Raw genomic sequence first — 19,321 nt, 5'->3', positions numbered from 1 at the left:
AACCTGATTCCTGATAATCCGGTGCAACAGAATCACAATGCAGTACATGGACAAAAGAACATTTTTTCATCTAATTTAAAAAAAAAACAAAAAACTAGCTATCAAAAGTACAATCTCTATCTGAAGGTAAAAGGGTTGCTCCATCTGACTGAATATTGTTATTGTTACACCATATTCTACCGGCAACAAAGCGTCCATCCCAGTGAAAGTGTCCAAGTATATTTGTCATACTCTGTTTTTGTCTTTGTTCAAAGACATTTTGTGGGTTTTTTTATTCTATTTAAACTATTTTTCATACCATTTACTTCCAGCTGTCCCTGTGGTCCAATTTACAAAAGACTTGAAGAACCAGGAAGCCGTAGAAGGAGATGAAGCTACATTATCCTGTGAAACTTCGACCCCTGATGCCCAAGTGACCTGGAAGAAGGACAGAAAAGTAATTTCTGAAGGAGACAAGTACTCCATTCAGAAAAATGGCACAATCCAAACTCTGGTGATCTACCAGCTAACAGTGGGCGATGCTGGAGAATACGTGTGTGAAGTCGGAGACAAACAAACCAAAGCCACTTTGAGTGTCAAAGGTGATCAATTTGTTTTTCTTTGCATTGTTCTAATCGTTTCCTCAAGCATTATTCAGTTATGATGTAGAAATCAATGACTTACTGGAATGACAAAACTCTAAAATGGCATTTGATGGACTATTTCATAAGCTTTTAATAATAACGATCACATTTTTTCATATTTAGAAAGAGTTGGCTTTTTGTGCGCTTTTCTTTATCTAGAACGTGTACGAATTACAAGAGAACTTACCGACGTCACAGTGACCACTCGCGAGGACGCCGTGTTCCATTGTGAGGTGTCCCAGACAGGAGTAACTAATGTCGAATGGTGGCTAGGCTCCAATCACCTCCAGAACAATGACTTGAATCAGATCAGCAGCCGAGGGAGGGAACACAGCCTAGTGTTAAAAATGGTCACGCCTGATGATTCAGGCGACGTGGCCTTTGTTGTTGGCTCTGAGAGGACTGTCGCTTCCTTGGTGGTGAAGGCGAAACCCAAAGGTAAAGGGTCAGTTCTCTGCAAGTGCTTGCAAGTCTCTGGTACTTCATCTGTAGCTAGCGATTAGCCACAGAGTGTTGGTTTTCGGTGTTTGCTCTGGGTGCATGTATGCACAATAGCGCCATGTTATGTCATGTACTTTATGAATTTTGCTGTGAATGTTGATCCTAACACTAACATTCAGAGTGATATCCAGGTCCTCCAAAATGACAAGATTCTTGTATTTCAGGAGGCAAGGAGATGGTGTGAATTCGTCACGCTGGCTCATTCAGTTTCACTTTTTAGACAGGATGCTGGCCTTTGTCTCTTGCTTGCTTCAAGTGTCAATTATATCAGTTGTTGGTCACAATGTCATTGATCCCTTCCAAATTTACCTACATTCATTTGTTCCTCTCACATTCTTTAGAATCCCCAGTCATCTTCCGCAAGGAATTGGAGAACCAAGATGCTGTCGAGGGTGACATGGTTACGCTCCGCTGTGAACTTTCTAAGCCCGGCGTTAACGTAGAGTGGCGTAAAGGGGGAGTAGTCCTGCAACCTGGTAAGAAGTTTCAGCTGAAGCAAGAGGGATGCATACAAGAGCTTTACATTAACGACCTGAAACCAGAGGACAGCGGCTATTACACTTGTGATGCTGGAAATCAGTTAACAACAGCTTCGGTTTCAGTGCAAGGTAATGAACATCATTCTTCACTTCAGCGTTTATCGCTTTATAGGATTTAACTTTTAACCCTTTCATGCATACCATGCACAATTGGGATATAATTCAATTTGTGCCAGAATCCAATGAATGGCATTTTAATTAAAGATTTTTTTAACAAGTATAGAGAACATCCTAATTCGTAAGACATCTAAAGCTGGAATGTTTTTTAAGTAATTTATGCATTAAAGGTTTAAGGATTAGCTTTAAAGTAAATCTTTTTTTTGTATAAGGTCTGTTAGTATTCCTAGAAAAAGAAAGGTTGATGTTTGGATTTCTAATCTTATCTATTGGTCATTTTTCCTGTTGAATGGCTAATCCAAAGTTCTTCATAATGTATGTGTGGTGGTCTGAGAAAACACACGGGAAGTCACTGCAGATGAATTTTAAGACAACAGCCAAAGTTTTTTTTGGGGGGGTTAATATAATTTGGCTCTACTGTAAAGAAACATATTTCAAGATTATTTTGCTAATGCCAAAAGATGATGCAACATCATCAGGAGCGTTGAGACCTTGATTAGGCTTGCGTTTAAACTCCAAGTCAATTTTACCTGAGGTGATAAGACACACAGTATTTCCATCAGTAAATTAGACAATAAATGCGTAAATGGAGTTGAAACTTTAAACAGAAATGCTTGAGCTTGATTCTGTAGTTTTCCATACTGTCTATGTAGTACAAAATGACCACTGCACAATGTGACTGGCTTTTTCCCAGGCCACCACACAGGTATTCCTACAGTAAGTGCACAACTATCATTCAATATACAACATTTCCTTATCATATACTGTAAACTAAACATCAAACTCCATTTATACTAATACGCTTTTTGTTTTTCTGGCAAGCTAGTCAGCAGTTTAAATCCATGAAAAGGAATTGTGCTCAAGTATATCCTTGCTCACATTTGACATATTTATGGTTCTATGGATGCTATTGATTAGCTGTTTGTCTGTGGTCTCTGCAGAGGCTGAGGTACTCATTGTGTCTGGTATAAAAAGCACTGATGTCTTTGCGGGAGAGCAGGCAGTGTTCACCTGCCAACTGTCTCGCCGTGCCAAAGGGAGAGTCCAGTGGTGGCTGGATGGCACCCGTTTGGAGAACAGTCCCTTCAGTATTATTGGGGTGGGTGAAGACAATATTCACACCCTCACCCTAAAGAACCTGGCGCCAAGCGACTCGGGCACCGTCCTGTTCAAAACAGGAAGCTTGACGTCCTCGGCTAGGCTGTTAGTTAAAGGTATCGGACCAGGTTGGAGGTGTTGAGGGGTGCGGATCAGCACTTTTGTTAATGGCCCTGCACCACTTCAAGGGAGACTGTAGACCAGGCACTGGTCCATGAAATTCCTCAACTGACAAACTAACAAAAGCCCAGCTGACCTGCTTTTACTTGTACCTTGTTTTACTCTCATTTTTTCTCAAGTGCTCAGTAATTTCCTATACCACGCAGCTGAATTCTGTGTTCAGTAATTTTCTATAACAAAACCTCCGACAGTAGAGTTCAGGCTGCACAAACAATCGCAGGTTTTCATTAATATACTAGTTTTACGTTATTTCTAACAGAACTGTATAATGGCTAATGTATATTATTCTGTGAGAACAATTTTTCCAAATTTTGGGACTTCATGGAAGATTTTACTCTGTGTAATTTAGAAATGTTACAGGGTTAGATGTCTAACAAATATATCTGGACACATAACGCCCTTTCATGTATGTTTGTATGAATTATTTCCTACTGGACTCTCAAAACCTTTCTTCCATGAAGAAATAAATAAATACAGAGAAAGGTTTGGGTAAAAAAAAAAAATGTTGAGTAAAAGTTTTAGAATGCTTGCAGTGGCCTTCAAAAGCGCTATCCCCCCCTCAACCAGATGAATGAGTGTCTTGCTTGGCAACTCACCTGTGCATGGCCTACATTTTGGTTCATCATTTCAGTCATTTGAAATGTTTTAGAAAAATCTGAATATTTGCAAATTAGCTGTAATTCATCTGATGAAGGACATCTCAAAAGTCAACACATGAAGATTAGATAGACCATCAATTCCCAGTAAAATTGCAAGTAATGCTATAATAAATAATTGATGTATCTTTTTTTGAAAACTTACTTGAAGTGGAAGGCTTTTGATTTATTTGTATGTGACTGGAGGACTTCCAGTAAAGTTAAGAACCAGTGTGGGGTTCCATGTCCTCATTCTTTCAGTCATTGACCAGGATCCCATCTCACTTAATCTCGGAAACTATGGTTACATCTTCTTGCTTACATAACTGTACATCTTGCTTAAGTTCTGGACAGCTTAATTCTGAAATGGAGAAGACTGCATTCAAGTCGTCATAGGGGTTCAGTTTATGTACGGTTTGCAGACCATGCTGATGTTACACTTGGACAACACGATGTGATTGAAGCAGTATGTATAAAATCCATTAAAGGTAGAATTTGAGCACCATGTACAGTGAGGGAAAAAATTATTTGATCCCCTGCTGATTTTGTACGTTTGCCCACTGACAAAGAAATGATCAGTCTGTAATTTTAATGGTAGGTGTATTTGAACAGTGAAAGGCAGAATAACAACAAAAAAATCCAGAAAAACGCATTTCAGAGAAGTTCTACATTGATTTACATTTTAATGAGTGAAATAAGTATTCGATCCCCTATCAATAAGAAAGATTTCTGGCTCCCAGGTGTCTTTTATACAGGTAAGGAGCTGAGATTACAGTAGGAGCACTCTCGGGGAGTGCTCTTAATCTCAGCTCGTTAACTGTATGAAAGACACCGTCCACAGAAGGAAGCAATCAATCAGATTCCAAACTCTCCATCATGGCCAAGACCAAAGAGCTGTCCATGGATGTCAGGGACAAGATGGTAGACCTACACAAGACTGGAATGAGCTACAAGACCATCGCCAAGCAGCTTGGTGAGAAGGTGACAACAGTTGGTGCGATTATTCCCAAATGGAAGAAACACAAAAGGACTGTCAATCTTCCTCGGTCTGGGGCTCCATGCAAGATCTCACCTCATGGAGTTTTAATGATCATGAGGACGGCGAGGAATCAGCCCAGAATTACACTGGAAGATTTTGTCAATGATCTCAAGGCAGCTGGGACCATAGTCTCCATGAAAACAATTGGTAACACACTACACCGTGAAAGACTGAAATCCAGTAGCGCCCGCAAGGTCCCCCTGCTAAAGAAAGCACATGTACAGGACCATCTGAAGTTTGCCAGTGAACATCTGAATGATTCAGAGGAGAACTGGGTGAAAGTGTTGTGGTCAAATGAGACCAAAATCCAGCTCTTTGGCATCAGCTCAACTCGCCGTGTTTGGAGGACGAGGAATGCTGCCTATGACTCCAAGAAGACCATCCCCGCCGTCAAACATGGAGGTGAAAACATTATGCTTTGTGGGTGTTTTTCTGTTAAGGGGACAGGACAACGGCACCGCATCAAAGGGACGATGGATGAGGCCATGTACCGTCAAATCTTGAGTGAGAACCTCCTTTCCTCAGCCAGGGCATTGAAAATGGGTCGTGGATGGATATTCCAGCCTGACAATGACCCAAAACACACAGCCAAGGCAACAAACACAGACCTTAATCCCACAGAAAATCTGTGGAGGGAGCTGAAGGTTCGAGTTGCCAAACGCCAGCCACAAAACCTTAATGACTTGGAGAGGATCTGCAAAGAGGAGTGGGCCCAAATTCCTTGAGATGTGAGATGTGTGCAAACCTGGTGGCCAACTACAAGAAACGTCTGATGTCTGTGATTGCCAACAAGGGTTTGCCACCAAGTACTAAGTCATGTTTTACAAAGGGGTCAAATACTTATTTCACTCAATAAAATGCAAATCAATGTATAACTTTTTTGAAATGTGTTTTTCTGGATTTTTTTGTTGCTATTCTGTCTCTCACTGTTCAGATAAACCTACCATTAAAATTACAGACTGATCATTTCTTTGTCAGTGGGCAAACGTACAAAATCAGCAGGGGATCAAATAATTTTTTCCCCTCACTGTAACAATTTCACAAATGTCAGAAAGAGATGCACTTTTTATTGCCAACCAGGAGGTAGCTATAGGATGCGTTGACTGTTGTTTACCATAACAAGGCATTTTATTGCCAACCAGGAGGTAGCTGTTGGATGCGATGACTGTCGTTTTCCATAAAAAGGCATCATAAAAATTACATCTATGCTCCCTCACTTCCTTCACCAGACAGACAAACCTGTTTATATACAAAAGAGCTTGTTCATGTTACTCCCCATGCTGAGAGTTCACCCAACACTGAAATAATCTGATGTGCAACATTCTCTGTTTTACTACTGGATTTGCTGCTCCTCACATCTCAAAATGTTGAAATTCTGCATATGGGTGGTGTATGGCTACTTACATTTTCCTGACTGGATCCTTCATTGATGTTATTCTGCATTTTGTTGAGATAGCTGCAATAATATGCAGGTTGAAGTTCATGCCATTGAACTGAACGGTCAAATGACTAATTGTTGGTAGGTGTTAGGCCCAGTGCTTCCATGCTTGCTGTTATGATCTCCTGGGCAGCCGATTAGTAGACAATAAGTGGATTACACACAGAACCTGGCAACAAAGATGCCCTGGGTCCTACATCTAACCCAAAAGGAAGGTCCATGAACTGGTGAACCGTAACATATATCGCAACCCTTTCATTCTGAACTATAATATTTTAATTCATAAATACTTTATGGACACATGCCAATACTCATACCAATTCACCTTGCTTCATCCAGTTTCTGCAACCGATGCATGTACATTTTTTATTTTCAAAAATGCCTTTTACTGAGTAGTGTTATTGCAGCTTAATATCATCTCATGTGAGACAAATTTGAGAGAATGAAACCTCACCAACATCTTGGGCATGTGCTTTACTGTACCACTGTTCCTACTTCACCCACCGTTTATAGATCCTACTGTGGAGGTAGTCAATGCCATGGAGGATATCAACATAGCAGAAAACCAACCTGCAGAGTTCATCTGCCAGTTCTCAAGGCCAGTCAGGGCCATATGGAAGCAAAACGGGCAGCCCGTGCAACCTGACGGCCACAGGCTTATAGTGGAGCAAGACTGGACTGTAGCGCGGTTGTACATTAGCCGGGTAACCGCACAGGATGTGGGTGTATACTCCTGTGAGGCAGAAGGGACCCGTGTTGAGGCACACCTGAGGGTGCAAGGTGAGCGTACCTGCAACCCGAACTCGTATGAGAATATTATTAATGGTTAATGGATTCATAACCTGTTTAGCCAGTATTCCTTGAAGTTGCCAACTTTGAGCTGCCTTGGGGTAAGAGAGTGCTCCTTTAGCATCTTAGCAATGGTCCAGATATTTGTGCAGTAAGGAATCTGTTTGAAAGAGTTGTGAGGCTGATGAGTATGTAGCACACTATGGTGTGTTGGAAAGCTTCAAAATATATGAATAACTTTTTTTTTTAACATGAGATGTATCTTTCATAGAACGTAAGAAGGCAGTGAGGCAGTGAAATTATTATCCTTTTAATTCAACACACACTGCTGATTGTGTGTTGGAATAAAACACTCTAAAACTTAAAATTAGATTAAAATGTTAACATCTTAAACCTGTCTTACAGCTAAACCCATTGAGATCATTCAAGGTCTGGATAACGTGGAGACCATTGAAGGTGGTGAGGCACTTTTTGAGTGCTCCCTATCCGTCCCTGAATCTAAAGACTGCCGGTGGTTGGTTGATGGAAAACCTGTGAAGGAGTCTGGAAAAGTGGAAATCGTTTGCTTCGAGAATGGTCGACGCCACCTTTTGCTGCTAAAGGACTTGAGAGCTGGAGATAACTGTACAGTAACTTTTCAAGCTGGCACCGCCTCCACCTCTGCCCTTCTCACAGTCAAAGGTTAGTCAGTTTAGGAACCTGCTGAATATTGTTAGAATGCATATATTAAGTTATTTGTAATGGAACATTGGAAAAGGAGATTTGTAGTATTTAAATTATATACATTTTTTGGATGTGATGCTTAACTTGCTGTGCAGTCATTTGTATGTGAACCTGTTTGGTTCCGTACCTTATTTGTATGCTAGTCTTAGCATGAAGAATATCGCCATGTTCTAATTGACACCATTCCGGACAGCACTGACTGCCCTGTACAATGTTTATGCAGTCTGACATGACATGGGAGAAATGTTAAAAGGAAGTGGGGGACTGTATTCATTTCTTTCACTATTTACTATCTCTAACGTAACTCTAAATTTAGGGTGGCAACTGGAAGTGGTGAAACCTTTGGAGGACAAGACCATTGTAGTTGGAGAGCAGGTGGAGTTCACTTGTGTTCTGAATGAGCCTGTACCAGAGAAAGATGTGAATTGGTATGCTAATGGTTCAGAACTTCGGCCAGATGACATTTGGGCGATGAAGAACAATGGATGTGCATGCACCCTAATTCTGAAAAAAGCCCTTGTCCGGTCACCACTAGAGATCACATTTGCTGCTCAGGATGCCATTTCAGTAGCTAAGCTTGTGACTATTGGTAAGTGCCACCAGTCCATATAACAGTCTTTATATCATTTTGCAAACCGCAGCAAAGTTAATTTGATGTTGCACTCATGTAATGTGTTGAACCTTAGGTGTACCGGACCCCCCTGAGGATCCAGAGCTGGTCACTAAGGGACCAACCTCAGTGACTCTGTCTTGGTTCACACCTCTCAGTGATGGCGGAAGCCCAATCCTGGGATATCGCGTAGAGACGCGGCAAGTGGACAGTGCTCTCTGGCAGCCCTGCCATGCCGAACCAGTGTGCAATACTGAGTTTACTGTGGAAAACCTTATTCCTGGCTCTGGATACAGGTTCCGGGTGGCAGCTATAAACCGTGCTGGTATTGGTGACTCTGTCCAGCTTCCTCAAACCGTTACACTTGGTATGAATCATCTTTGTAATTCAGTCCCATTAAAATTAGTGTGAGATGAAAAACAAAAACCCAAAACATCAGTCTTTGGGAATTGGTACAAAACACAGGAAAATGTGGACATGCATCTTAAATTGTATTTTGATTTTTAGATGCACCAGTGACCATTGCCAAGAAATTGAGCGTCTCTGAGCTCCAGAAGGGTAAGATTGGCCGTCTGGAATGTGAGCTTTCGTCTGAGAATAAGCACGTCATCTGGCAAAAAGATGATCAGGAGATTGAAATGGGTGCCAAATACCAGGCGGGCACAGAGGGCAAATCCCAAATTTTGCTCGTTAAGGACTTTCAGCCTGCTGACCAGGGGAAGTATACTTGTGTGGTCTCAGCAGAAGTGAAAAGCTTGATAAACCTTGAACTTGAAGGTACCAGCCCAAACTTAATTAATTTTCATGTACCATAAGACTTCATTTGTCTGACCTCAAATGTTTTCTCATTTAAATTAACTTTTCTTTCATTTTTATCATTTGACCAAACATCAGAGATTTGTAACAGTGTTCATTTTTATAGGAAAACTATTTGATTTTAATTAACATTAAATGTTGCTATTTAATTCTTTGCATGTATTTTTAAAATATTCCTATGTTACAGCTGAAGATTTTTTTTTCTCCTTATACATCACACAATGTCACCTCCGATTACAGGAGACACCACAGTGCCTGAGGATGGTGGCCAGCCTGGCTTGCCCCCTGAGGCTGCCTCTGAGGGTGATCTGCATGTTTTGTGGGATGCTCTGGCCAAAAAACGGAGGATGAGCAGGGAACCCACACTGGACTCCATTTCAGAGCTGCCAGAAGAAGATGGTAAAGAGAAGATACAAGATCAGGAGGGTAAAGGTGTGGAGAAGGAGCAAATCAAAGACACGGTGAAGCCCATAGAAATTAAGCCGGAGCTGAATCTCTATACCAGTTCTGAAGACGAGTCCCTTAGCGGAACTTCAAGTCTTGTGGCTTACCTTAAAAAGAGCAGCAAATCTGCTGTAGCAATCAGCGAAACGGAAACGACTGCATCTCAGAAGCTTTATGAACATTTTCAAATGACTGAGAAATCGGTGCAGCAGACAATGGCTGCACCGCCATTCGAAATCCTTAAGGATGAAAAGGATGAGCTGCAGGAAGCAGCCATCAAAATCCAAGCCGCCTTTAAAGGCTACAAAGCTAGAAAGGACATGCGTCCTGCCTTTAAGGAGGTCTTTAAGGACCAGAACAAAGAACCGAATACGACCATTCATCTTGAGTGTATTGCGGACGGTAAGCCAGACAAAGTCCGTTGGCTGAAGGACGGTAAACCGCTGGTAGATGGCAAACACCACCACATCGACATATACAATGATGGGACTTGCTCTCTGATTGTGCCAGCCGCTACAACTAACGATACTGGAATGTACACTTGTGAGGTCACAAATAAGTATGGCGTCGCATCCCACAGTGCAAAAGTCGTCATTGGCTCCGTGCGAGAGTCGTCTGGACGTCGTCCACTAACACTTGGTTATAGCGCGGACAGTGAGCCCGAGAGCTCCGGCAGTGAGATGGACGAGTCTTTGAGACAGGCGAGCAGAAGGCTTCAGAAGCTGCTTCGTACGCGTCTCCAACCAAACGTGGAGGAGGAACCTTTCGTAAGTGCAGACGAGGGTGACCTGCAGCCTCCGGATCCGCATTCATATCGCGAAGATGACAGCTACATCTACATCCGTTTCGACAGCCGCAGCGAAGCTCAGGTTGCATCCCAGCGGTTCCAGGAGATGTTTACGCACCAGGGTGTGCCAGTGGACACCACCATTATCGAAACCGGCACTAAGATAGAACTTCGCATCAAGAAGATGGGATTCAACCAAGATGGTTCCCAAACCCCAACTGAAGAAAAGCCACTTTTCGTCTCCGGTATGGCAGATTTACAGTTTCTTCTTGAACCTGCACCTAGATTTGGTTTATTGTAGCTTTCTAGATATGAACCTGTTCTGTCTGGGCATGACCGAATGCTTTTTGTGTGGCTACCAAAATTCTGGATCTGTCTGCTATTTTGTCTGAATTCTCTTCAGATCAGGTTTCCAAGGTTGGTCCAGGAGTCTTCCTGTCCTGCACGTTTTAGTGTTTGTCTTGCTTCCAATACAGCCTTTTCAGAGGTTGTGTTAGGGAAAACACTCACATTTGCACAACAGAGTTGTTCTTCTGGGCTGGGGAACCTGTGACCTATAGTACATAATTTGCATGTGATTGTTTGCAGAGCAGCTCAATGTTCTGTTGTATGTTCTTTGGGCTCACAGCGGCCCCAGTCTTCCTGACGCAGCTCCAAAACCAAGAAGTCCCAGACGGATACCCGGTCAGCTTTGATTGCGTGATCATCGGCAAACCCCCTCCCAGCGTGCGGTGGTTCAAAGACGGAAAAGTGCTACAAGAAGATGACCATTATATGATCAACGAAGACCAGGAGGGCTGCCATCAATTGATCATTACAACTGTACGGCCACTGGACATGGGCGTGTACCGCTGCGTGGCTGAAAATGACAGTGGCATTGCTTCCAGCAAGGCGGAGCTTAGGGTGGAAAGTGAGTACGCTGATGAAAGAAAGTGACCTCCACCCATGAGCAGAAAATCTAAATGGATTGAATGCCATCTCGGAAATGTCACTTTCTTTTACCAGCGAATACCAGTGTTTATTGCATGTGTTTATGTGGAATGAAGCTTGCATTGTCACCACCTGAATATCTGAGAATTATTAATCAAGGTTGTGTTCAGACAAATCTGATCCTCTTAATCATATTTGTATTTGCTATATGGATAATTAAACATAGCACATATTTTTGTTTTCTGCAGCCAATAACATTACAAAAATAGCTAATGTCGCTGATAGCCTAGATCACACATTCGTATCAACACAAACATGTCGGATGCGATTTTATTCATTTTCCTAGTGTTAGGTTTTAAGTGTTTACTTTCTCTGAGTGTCATATTAAGCAAGTTTTTTTGTCTGTGTATTATTCATTATTATTTAGCCTGTTTATGCATACCTCATATAAATAAGGGGCTGATGGATGAAGTCCACACAGCTGAGTCTGATTCATTACTTAAATGTTGTATGACCATTTTATGTATCAGTTGCTTGGATCTGCACTTGTTTCTACACAACTTTGATGAATAAACCTCAGTGTCCTTTCTCTAAAATAACTTTAATATAATAAAAAAGTTTCTCTATATTAAAAAGTGATCTCTATATTAAGCCCTTTATTACAACTGACATGAGCCTACATAAATATTCATATATTAAATATTCCATGCCTGAGATTTATGTCTGGACTTGCACTGTAATACGAGTGCTGACATTATATCTTTGTTTCTTTTTGTTTTTCTTGAATATTTTTATTAATAAGTCACTTGACTGTTGGTTAACAAACAGAAATATTCACCTTCTCATCTCACATAACGTCCTTAACAATCTCCATTTTCGTGAAGAACTTTAACAATGCATATAATCCATGCGATAGAACATGTTTTATTTTTTTTGCAGTGTCTTGCAGTTCTGACTATGACACAGCAGCTGACGCCACAGAAACGTCTTCGTATATTAGCGCAAAAGATTATGTCTCAAGGTAAAATCCAACCATTAATACGATAATTCTCTTGGTTTCATTATTGTGACTTTGAATAGTCTGATTAATGAAAATGCTGGATTTATAAATGAGAAACTGGATTTTTTTAATGCAGGAAGATTCAAACTGTGTGCTTATAGAATTAAAATTCAGAAATATACTTCTAGTTATACTTATACTAATTATAATTGCTATACCAGTTCTGTACACTTATCTAATGCAGAGTAACCCAGACCTGATTCATTGTATAGTATGTATGTTGGATTTTTGATGCTTTGTGTTGCTGCTTCATTGCACAGTTCTGAGCACAGAGACACAGAGGCGTTTGAGTCAGTTGTGGAGGACGAGCAGCTTCCTCAAGTGGTGGACGAGTTACATGACCTCTATCTGAGTCCTGGAGCGCCTAATGCCAAGATGAGCGTCAGAGTCAAAGGTCAGACGTGTTGAGTTCTTTGTTTCCGCTCCCAGTGTGGTATTAAAACAGGTTAAAAGTTGATGTTCATGGGTTGAACTTTATTTTAGGATTCCCCACTCCAAAAGTTTACTGGTTCAAGGACGGCGTGGCGCTGACACCCACAGACAGGGTATTGCTGTCGACAGAGAGAGACGTGTACAGTCTGGAGATTGTGGAGGTGAAGTATGAAGATAGCGGCGAATATTCAGTCTACATCAGCAACCCAGCTGGAGCAACCTACTCCTCCGCACGCATGGTTGTGCTTGGTATGTGATCCTGTAACAATTTCAGAAGAATGAAACTCCCAATTTGAAATTTGAACACCATCCAGTGTTATGCTGCTTTATTTCATGGGCAAACGGCTATTTTTCTTGTGCATAAATTCCTTATTCCAGGTCCCGGAGATCGCATACCTGAGACTCTGAAGATTAGAGGTGTGTACGGTTATAACCATGTGCCTTGCATCAGTAATGCAAGCAGAAAAGCAAGTTTGATATAAACTGATATAAATCTGGTTTCTTTTCATGTAACCATCTCTGCACAGACTCCAAAGAGCCACTGGTACCGCCACGTTTTCTGGAGAAGTTCTGCAACCGGACTGTGAAACAAGGAGCGAGCATCACCCTGTCTGTCAAAGTGGAAGGTGCCGTGTTCTCTACTGACCCATTCACGACTAGTATGTTCTTGCATCTTGAATAAAAATGGAAGGGTGTTTTTTTTGTTGTTGTTGTTGTTTTGGGCCACCTGTAGGCTCTCCAACTCCCTCCGTGAACTGGCTGAAGGAAGAAGCACTCAAGGACGTTTTGTGGATTAAAGCAGACACGCCCGGATACAAGATCGCCAGCTCCGGCTTCCAGCACAGCCTGATTCTGATGGATGTAGGGAAGGAGCACAGTGGCACCTACACCTGCATCGCCAGCAATCGCGCTGGCCAGTCGGTCAACACCGCCCGCCTGGACGTGGACCAAGGTTTGACCACTTTCCCAGCAGGACAGCAGAGCATCGTTAAACCAGAGTAAGCTACACCAGAGTTAATAGCACTGTTTAATTAAACGTGTACCTGTTTTAACTTTATCCAACCATGAAGTGTCATGACTGTGGCTGTTAAACCATGCTTTCATGCTGTGTTCATTTACAGTATTTGTGGGATCACAATCAGCCCGCCAGATGAAGAAGGCAAAGGTGAGGAGTATTTATTACATAATTACCATCAACACTGGCCAGTTAAAACTCTAAACAATGTGATTCCAACGCCCAAAGACTGCCTTTTAATTTGTTTTTAAGCTAAAACTGACTGATATGCTAGCATATGCTAAATTTTATTATACCACAGCCCTGGTGGATTTTGATAGATTTTCTTTAGCAGCAGCTCTGATCACAGGTATTTATTAATGCCTGTCTAGACTTTGAGAAGCTGTTGATGGAAAAAACTGTGTATAGCTACTGTAATGTGATAACAGGAGCTAGCTTGCTTCATGGACTGTCTATATCATACAGTATAACTTTAAATGGATAAAAAAAAAAAAAAGATTTTAATACAGTTTCAGGCAGACTGCTGTTAAAGAAATAATTGAAGTCACCACGTATTAAAACTCAAGCTACTGTAGTATGTCTGGTAAACAAGCTAAACAACTTTCCGTCTGTAGATGTTAAAACAAATTTTCGTTTTTACACTGCAGCAATGTGTCCTTAACTTTCAGGAGAGCCCAAACTGCCCTACCTGCCCGGAGTCGATACTGCCGAATTCTTACAGAAGCTCACCTGCCAGATCACGGAGATGGTCTCTGCCAAGATCACACAAGGTGAGAGAGAGAGAGACGTTTTGTGTCGACTAGTGTTACGTAGACCATTTAAAAAAAAAATTTGTTCATCCAATACATTATTACATACATGAATAACATTTTTTTTTAATAATCAATACAAAGGACAGTAAATGATTTGAATGCTTCATGCTTTTTGGCAGAAGTGGTTTAAATGAAACAATTGACATATTAATGTTATTAATAGACAGTTATATAATAAGTAATAAACCTAATAACCTAAAAAAAATATTTCTTACGTTATATTTGTGACAAATATTGTTCGAACGAAAATATGTTTTGCTATTTTCTAAGATGACGAACAGAATTATTTCATTATATACTCTATTGAATTATACATTTAAAACATTAGTTATAAAAAGGGACTAGAAACTTTATTCAGTCCAGTCTACATTTATTTAGAATAAAAGCTACGAAACATGAGCTTAATCAGTGAATGCATTTATAAAGAATAGTCTAGTAATTTATTGTTTGAATACAATTGACATCCTTTAAATAGAGACATGCTGAAAGCACATGTGAGTAAAAAAAGTGCAAGGGTTACAGTGTAGAAGCAAGCTTTTCGTGTTTATTTTGCTTATCATCTTTAATAGTTTTTCCATTATTTTCATCCTTTCCTGACTCCCTTATCCCATCATTCCCTCCTCACTCATTCACTCATCCCTCCGCCCCTTCGCTTCCCATTGGCTCCACACACTCACTGAAACTGATTTGTTATTCAGACAGCTTACAGAACCATCAAGTGCTCCAGTGGATGAAAACATGGCCCAAAGTGACCAGTATGTATCCAACGACAAAACAGACAAAACTGCAGCATCTTCATCTCTTCATTTTCACCTGGGTGCAAACACTGTTTCTTTACAATTCATCTGATCCATTTATAATGCTGACGTTTCTCTAGGGATGATTTTAATTAGTAGTTTAAATAATTATCGAGCATACATATATCTTTTGTGAGGCATTTGGATTCATTTACAGTTAAATCTAAATTAGGTTTCACGTATTAATTTCCTCTGTCTGTCTTTATACCTCTCTCTCACTGTATCCTATTATGTGTCTCTGTCCACCTATCTGTTCATCTGTCTTTCTCTGTTACTCTTTCACTTTCTTTCTCTCTCGATTTATGCATTTCTCTCTCTTGCTGTCTCCCTCTGTCATCTCTCTACAAGTCTCTCTCTCTTTCCTTCTTTTTCTTTGTTTCCTGCTCTCGCTCTCTCTCTTCTCCTTTGTGTCCCATTTTTGTTTCGAATGATGAAAGTTTTCAGTTAGCTGTATAACCTGTGATTATTTTATCTGTCTAATATAAAGCTAATGTTAAATATCAGATCTTTTTCTGTGTGTGTGTTTGTGTGTGTGTGTTTTTCTCTCTTTCAGCCTCATTACGTGTGCCTGGAGCTGATAGCGATGATGAGAGTAAGACTCCATCTCCGTCTCCTTACCATGGCCGCTCGCGTCCTGCTTCGCTGATCGCCGACTCTTCCTCGGAATCCGACGAGGGTGACGCCCGAGGAGAGGTAACGCTCACCCGTTCCAATATTTACATACTTTTAATGACTTGTGTTAACGCTGAAACGTCTGCAAAACGAGTTATTTACCGCTAAGTGTAAATATATATTCTATATCCTATTTCTGTGTTCATCTTTACCAGAATATGTCTATCGTGTCTCTGTGCAGATGTTCGACATCTATGTAGCGATAGCGGATTATAACCCCATGGGGCAGAGTAAAGAGAGCATTGCTCTAAAGGAAGGGCAGTACGTTGAGGTCCTGGACTCGGCTCATCCGCTCAAATGGCTTGTGCGAACTAAACCCACCAAAACCACGCCCTCGCGTCAAGGCTGGGTCTCTCCTGCATACCTGGACAAGAAGCTGAAAGTGAGTGTCGCACGTCCAGGCTTAATGACTTACTACGCTTGAAAGCTTTCCCAAAAGCCTGTTTAGTTTCCATTGGCTGTTTGTTTGCTGTGAGGGAAAACATTAAATAAATGCTAGGAATGCCTTGCTCTGTAGATTTCTGCAGATACAGGAGAAGTCCCAGAGACCACAGGAGAGGAGGTCACTGAGGGAGAGTACAAAAGGAAGCTCTGGTGAGTCCTCGCTCACATGTTCACTTCATGTGACAGAAGCAAAGTTGTGCAAACTGTAAGATATCTTATGATGTAGGTGCACAAACTGTGCATTGCTTTACGGTTGAAGCACATGTCGTATGTTTATAATAGCTTACAGGGAAGTTGTAGAAACCTTGCAACGTAGGTGTGCATGCTGAATATCTCACACCATAGTTCTTCAAAAATTGTAAAATACTATACAGGTATGTCACACCTGCCGCCCGATATCTTAGCTTAAAGTTGTGCAATTCTTAAATAGTTGCACGCACTTACTATGCAGGTGCTCCAGTTGTTAGCTGTAGATAGGTTACTGTTGGTTAACTTTTTTCTTTTTTTTTTTTGGTCTGTAAAAAGCCAACTCCTCCAGGAGCTCATTTCCAGTGAGAAGGAGTTTGTGAAGGAGATGGACTTTGTTACATCGCACCACCTGAAGCATATTGACGAGGAGAGCACCCCGCCCGAAATCCGCACTCACAAGGACGCCATCTTCCGCAACATTAATGACATCAGTTCATTCCACAGCAGGTACGTAATAAAATCTGTCGCGGTGTGGTGATCTGGAGGCCTGCAAGGCACACTTGATTTCAGTTCAGAATTGCATCGCACAAGGTTCCTCTGGTTTCTCATCAACTGAATGACGTACCAGTTTCCCACGTAGAAACACTTTCACAAACTCGTTCACTGTTAAGTTCATTTGCACCCCTCTCTGAAATAAAGGTACTGAACTGTAGTACCATGGTGAGCATTAAGGGTACAACATTTGTACCTGGAATATGGGTCACCAAGTAACTAAAATATACATCTTTGCTATTACCACCTCAGAAACAAGGAAACAAGGCAGTTCTACTTTAATTTCTGAAAGTGAAATATATAACAAGATGGCATATTTACATACCATGTGAGCCTTTTTTTGACGGAGGTCAGTTATCTCAATTATGGATGTGATGACTGGCTAAAAACTGTTCATATGCAGACTTGCCAAGAAATTTGTCCGAGTCATCGTGAGAGGTTCATAACGTATCCTGAGATATGCTGAGATAAAGCAAGTCTCATTTCACTCCTGGAATAAAAACTTACCTCAGTGGTTTGGAGGGGTTTGCCGTCAGGAATGTTGGACACGTGGTTTGCTGTAATTCCATCCTGGTGGTCTGCAAATGAACTTGGGTCTATACTCTTTTTATTTTGGCACCTAAGTTGTTTTGAGATAAATAATTGTGTAGTCTAGCTGAAAGTATATCTATTTGTAATTTATTATTAGCTAGAAAGTATAGTATTTATTTCTGGCCATTTGTTCCTTCATTCATTCATTCATTCATTTATTCGTTTATTTACTTTCGTAGCTCTTTTCTTCCTGGGCTGGAAGACTGTGACACAGATGACGACATCGCCATGCGCTTCCTGAAAAACACAGAAGGATTTGAGAACTATCTGCAGTACTTGGTAGGTCAGGCTAAGGCCCAGGCTACCATTAGTGAGAAAGATGTCCACCACTATTTCAAGGTAAGACCCTAAACACGACTCTCAAATACACATACAATACAATTACTGACCTTTTTTTTAAACAGTTGTTCTCTGGGACGGTCAGTTCCTGAATTATTGGCACTCTTAATGAAAAGGGGTGAAAAAAAACCCATGAGCGATGTTTTAAAATTTGGAAACCCATAAGGGGGGCAGTAGCCGCACTAATGTTCTTTCTCATTCTAAAGTCTTATTTTGACACAAAGTCATTATGTATTATTTTTTAATGTAACATGTTTTTTCAACTTATCGTATTGTTTTTAAGATGTTTAAGATGTTTTTAAGTGTTACTCTACTGAAGCTTAATGTTCACTTAAATCTTCACAGCTAGGCTAGTGTGTTTTCACTCATTTTAGCCATAAATAATCAGCCTGTTATATGGAAACATAGACCATAGACAGGCATATATCATAGAACATAGATCAGGCATAACATCATGTCGCCCTGTTTGTAAACTAGAAATACACAGATTCAGAGCTGGCAAATGTGGATCCTGCAGAAGGTCCGGTTCTGAGTGTGAACAGTTATCTTCAGAGACCACTGGACAGAATTCTGAAATACAAGGACCTCTTAAAGGTAACACACCCCCTTCCTTTTTTTTCTTTTAATTATGTGCTGTAAAAATGCTAACATGTTTGTTGTTAAGAATCTTAAAGCTTTTGTTTAAAGGTTTTGCCATAATTTGACAAAATTAAAATGCACATACTGCCGTGGATTTGAATGTGATCCGGTTTGTAGGAGATGATTAAGAATAAGGCGAGGAACGGACAGAACTGCTGCCTTCTAGAAGAGGCCTACGCCATGGTTTCTTCTCTTCCCACGCGCTCGGAAAACACGCATCACGTCTCCCTCATCGAGAACTACCCCGCCAACCTGGAAGCGTTAGGAGAGCCCATCAGACAGGTACAAAGTTATAGACTGAAAACATGCTATTAAGTAAATGCTATTAAGTAAAGTTTCATTTTAAGTGCATTATTTAAATGTACACAATATCCTCGTGTTATTAGCCCGGAGCATAGTCGTACACATTTTCTGCTAACAGATCCCTAATAATCAAGGGTAAAGACAAACAGGGCTCAGAATTATGAATAAATAGCATAATGAGGCTTTGCAACAAAATACAGAGACATC

General features: G+C 40.9%; 1 protein-coding gene across 11 annotated transcripts in view; it reads left to right on the top strand.

The window, feature by feature from the left end:
- The window catches only part of obscnb (obscurin, cytoskeletal calmodulin and titin-interacting RhoGEF b), a 58,476-nt gene that overhangs the window by 26,865 nt on the left and 12,290 nt on the right, over positions 1-19,321 (top strand). For 5 of the 11 annotated variants that reach the window (XM_058398113.1, XM_058398123.1, XM_058398119.1 and 2 more), the window contains 27 exons: positions 312-581; positions 783-1,061; positions 1,466-1,732; positions 2,722-2,994; positions 6,684-6,950; positions 7,365-7,640; positions 7,999-8,271; positions 8,369-8,659; positions 8,800-9,069; positions 9,349-10,584; positions 10,968-11,249; positions 12,209-12,290; positions 12,590-12,723; positions 12,813-13,010; positions 13,140-13,178; positions 13,289-13,387; positions 13,495-13,759; positions 13,883-13,926; positions 14,445-14,546; positions 15,287-15,343; positions 15,939-16,078; positions 16,239-16,439; positions 16,575-16,651; positions 17,027-17,197; positions 18,013-18,172; positions 18,650-18,766; positions 18,929-19,093. In XM_058398113.1, coding sequence (XP_058254096.1) covers positions 312-581; positions 783-1,061; positions 1,466-1,732; positions 2,722-2,994; positions 6,684-6,950; positions 7,365-7,640; positions 7,999-8,271; positions 8,369-8,659; positions 8,800-9,069; positions 9,349-10,584; positions 10,968-11,249; positions 12,209-12,290; positions 12,590-12,723; positions 12,813-13,010; positions 13,140-13,178; positions 13,289-13,387; positions 13,495-13,759; positions 13,883-13,926; positions 14,445-14,546; positions 15,287-15,343; positions 15,939-16,078; positions 16,239-16,439; positions 16,575-16,651; positions 17,027-17,197; positions 18,013-18,172; positions 18,650-18,766; positions 18,929-19,093 — 6,035 coding nt within the window. The remainder of the gene's footprint in view (positions 1-311; positions 582-782; positions 1,062-1,465; positions 1,733-2,721; positions 2,995-6,683; positions 6,951-7,364; positions 7,641-7,998; positions 8,272-8,368; positions 8,660-8,799; positions 9,070-9,348; positions 10,585-10,967; positions 11,250-12,208; positions 12,291-12,589; positions 12,724-12,812; positions 13,011-13,139; positions 13,179-13,288; positions 13,388-13,494; positions 13,760-13,882; positions 13,927-14,444; positions 14,547-15,286; positions 15,344-15,938; positions 16,079-16,238; positions 16,440-16,574; positions 16,652-17,026; positions 17,198-18,012; positions 18,173-18,649; positions 18,767-18,928; positions 19,094-19,321) is intronic. The other 6 variants (XM_058398120.1, XM_058398121.1, XM_058398117.1 and 3 more) reach the window with 6 other exon arrangements.

This window comes from Hemibagrus wyckioides, linkage group LG01, assembly GCF_019097595.1.
Source record: "Hemibagrus wyckioides isolate EC202008001 linkage group LG01, SWU_Hwy_1.0, whole genome shotgun sequence".
In the NCBI taxonomy this organism is placed as follows: Eukaryota; Metazoa; Chordata; class Actinopteri; order Siluriformes; family Bagridae; genus Hemibagrus; species Hemibagrus wyckioides.
The sequence above is the reverse complement of the archived record's forward strand: the minus strand, read 5'-3'. Positions and strand labels throughout refer to the sequence as shown.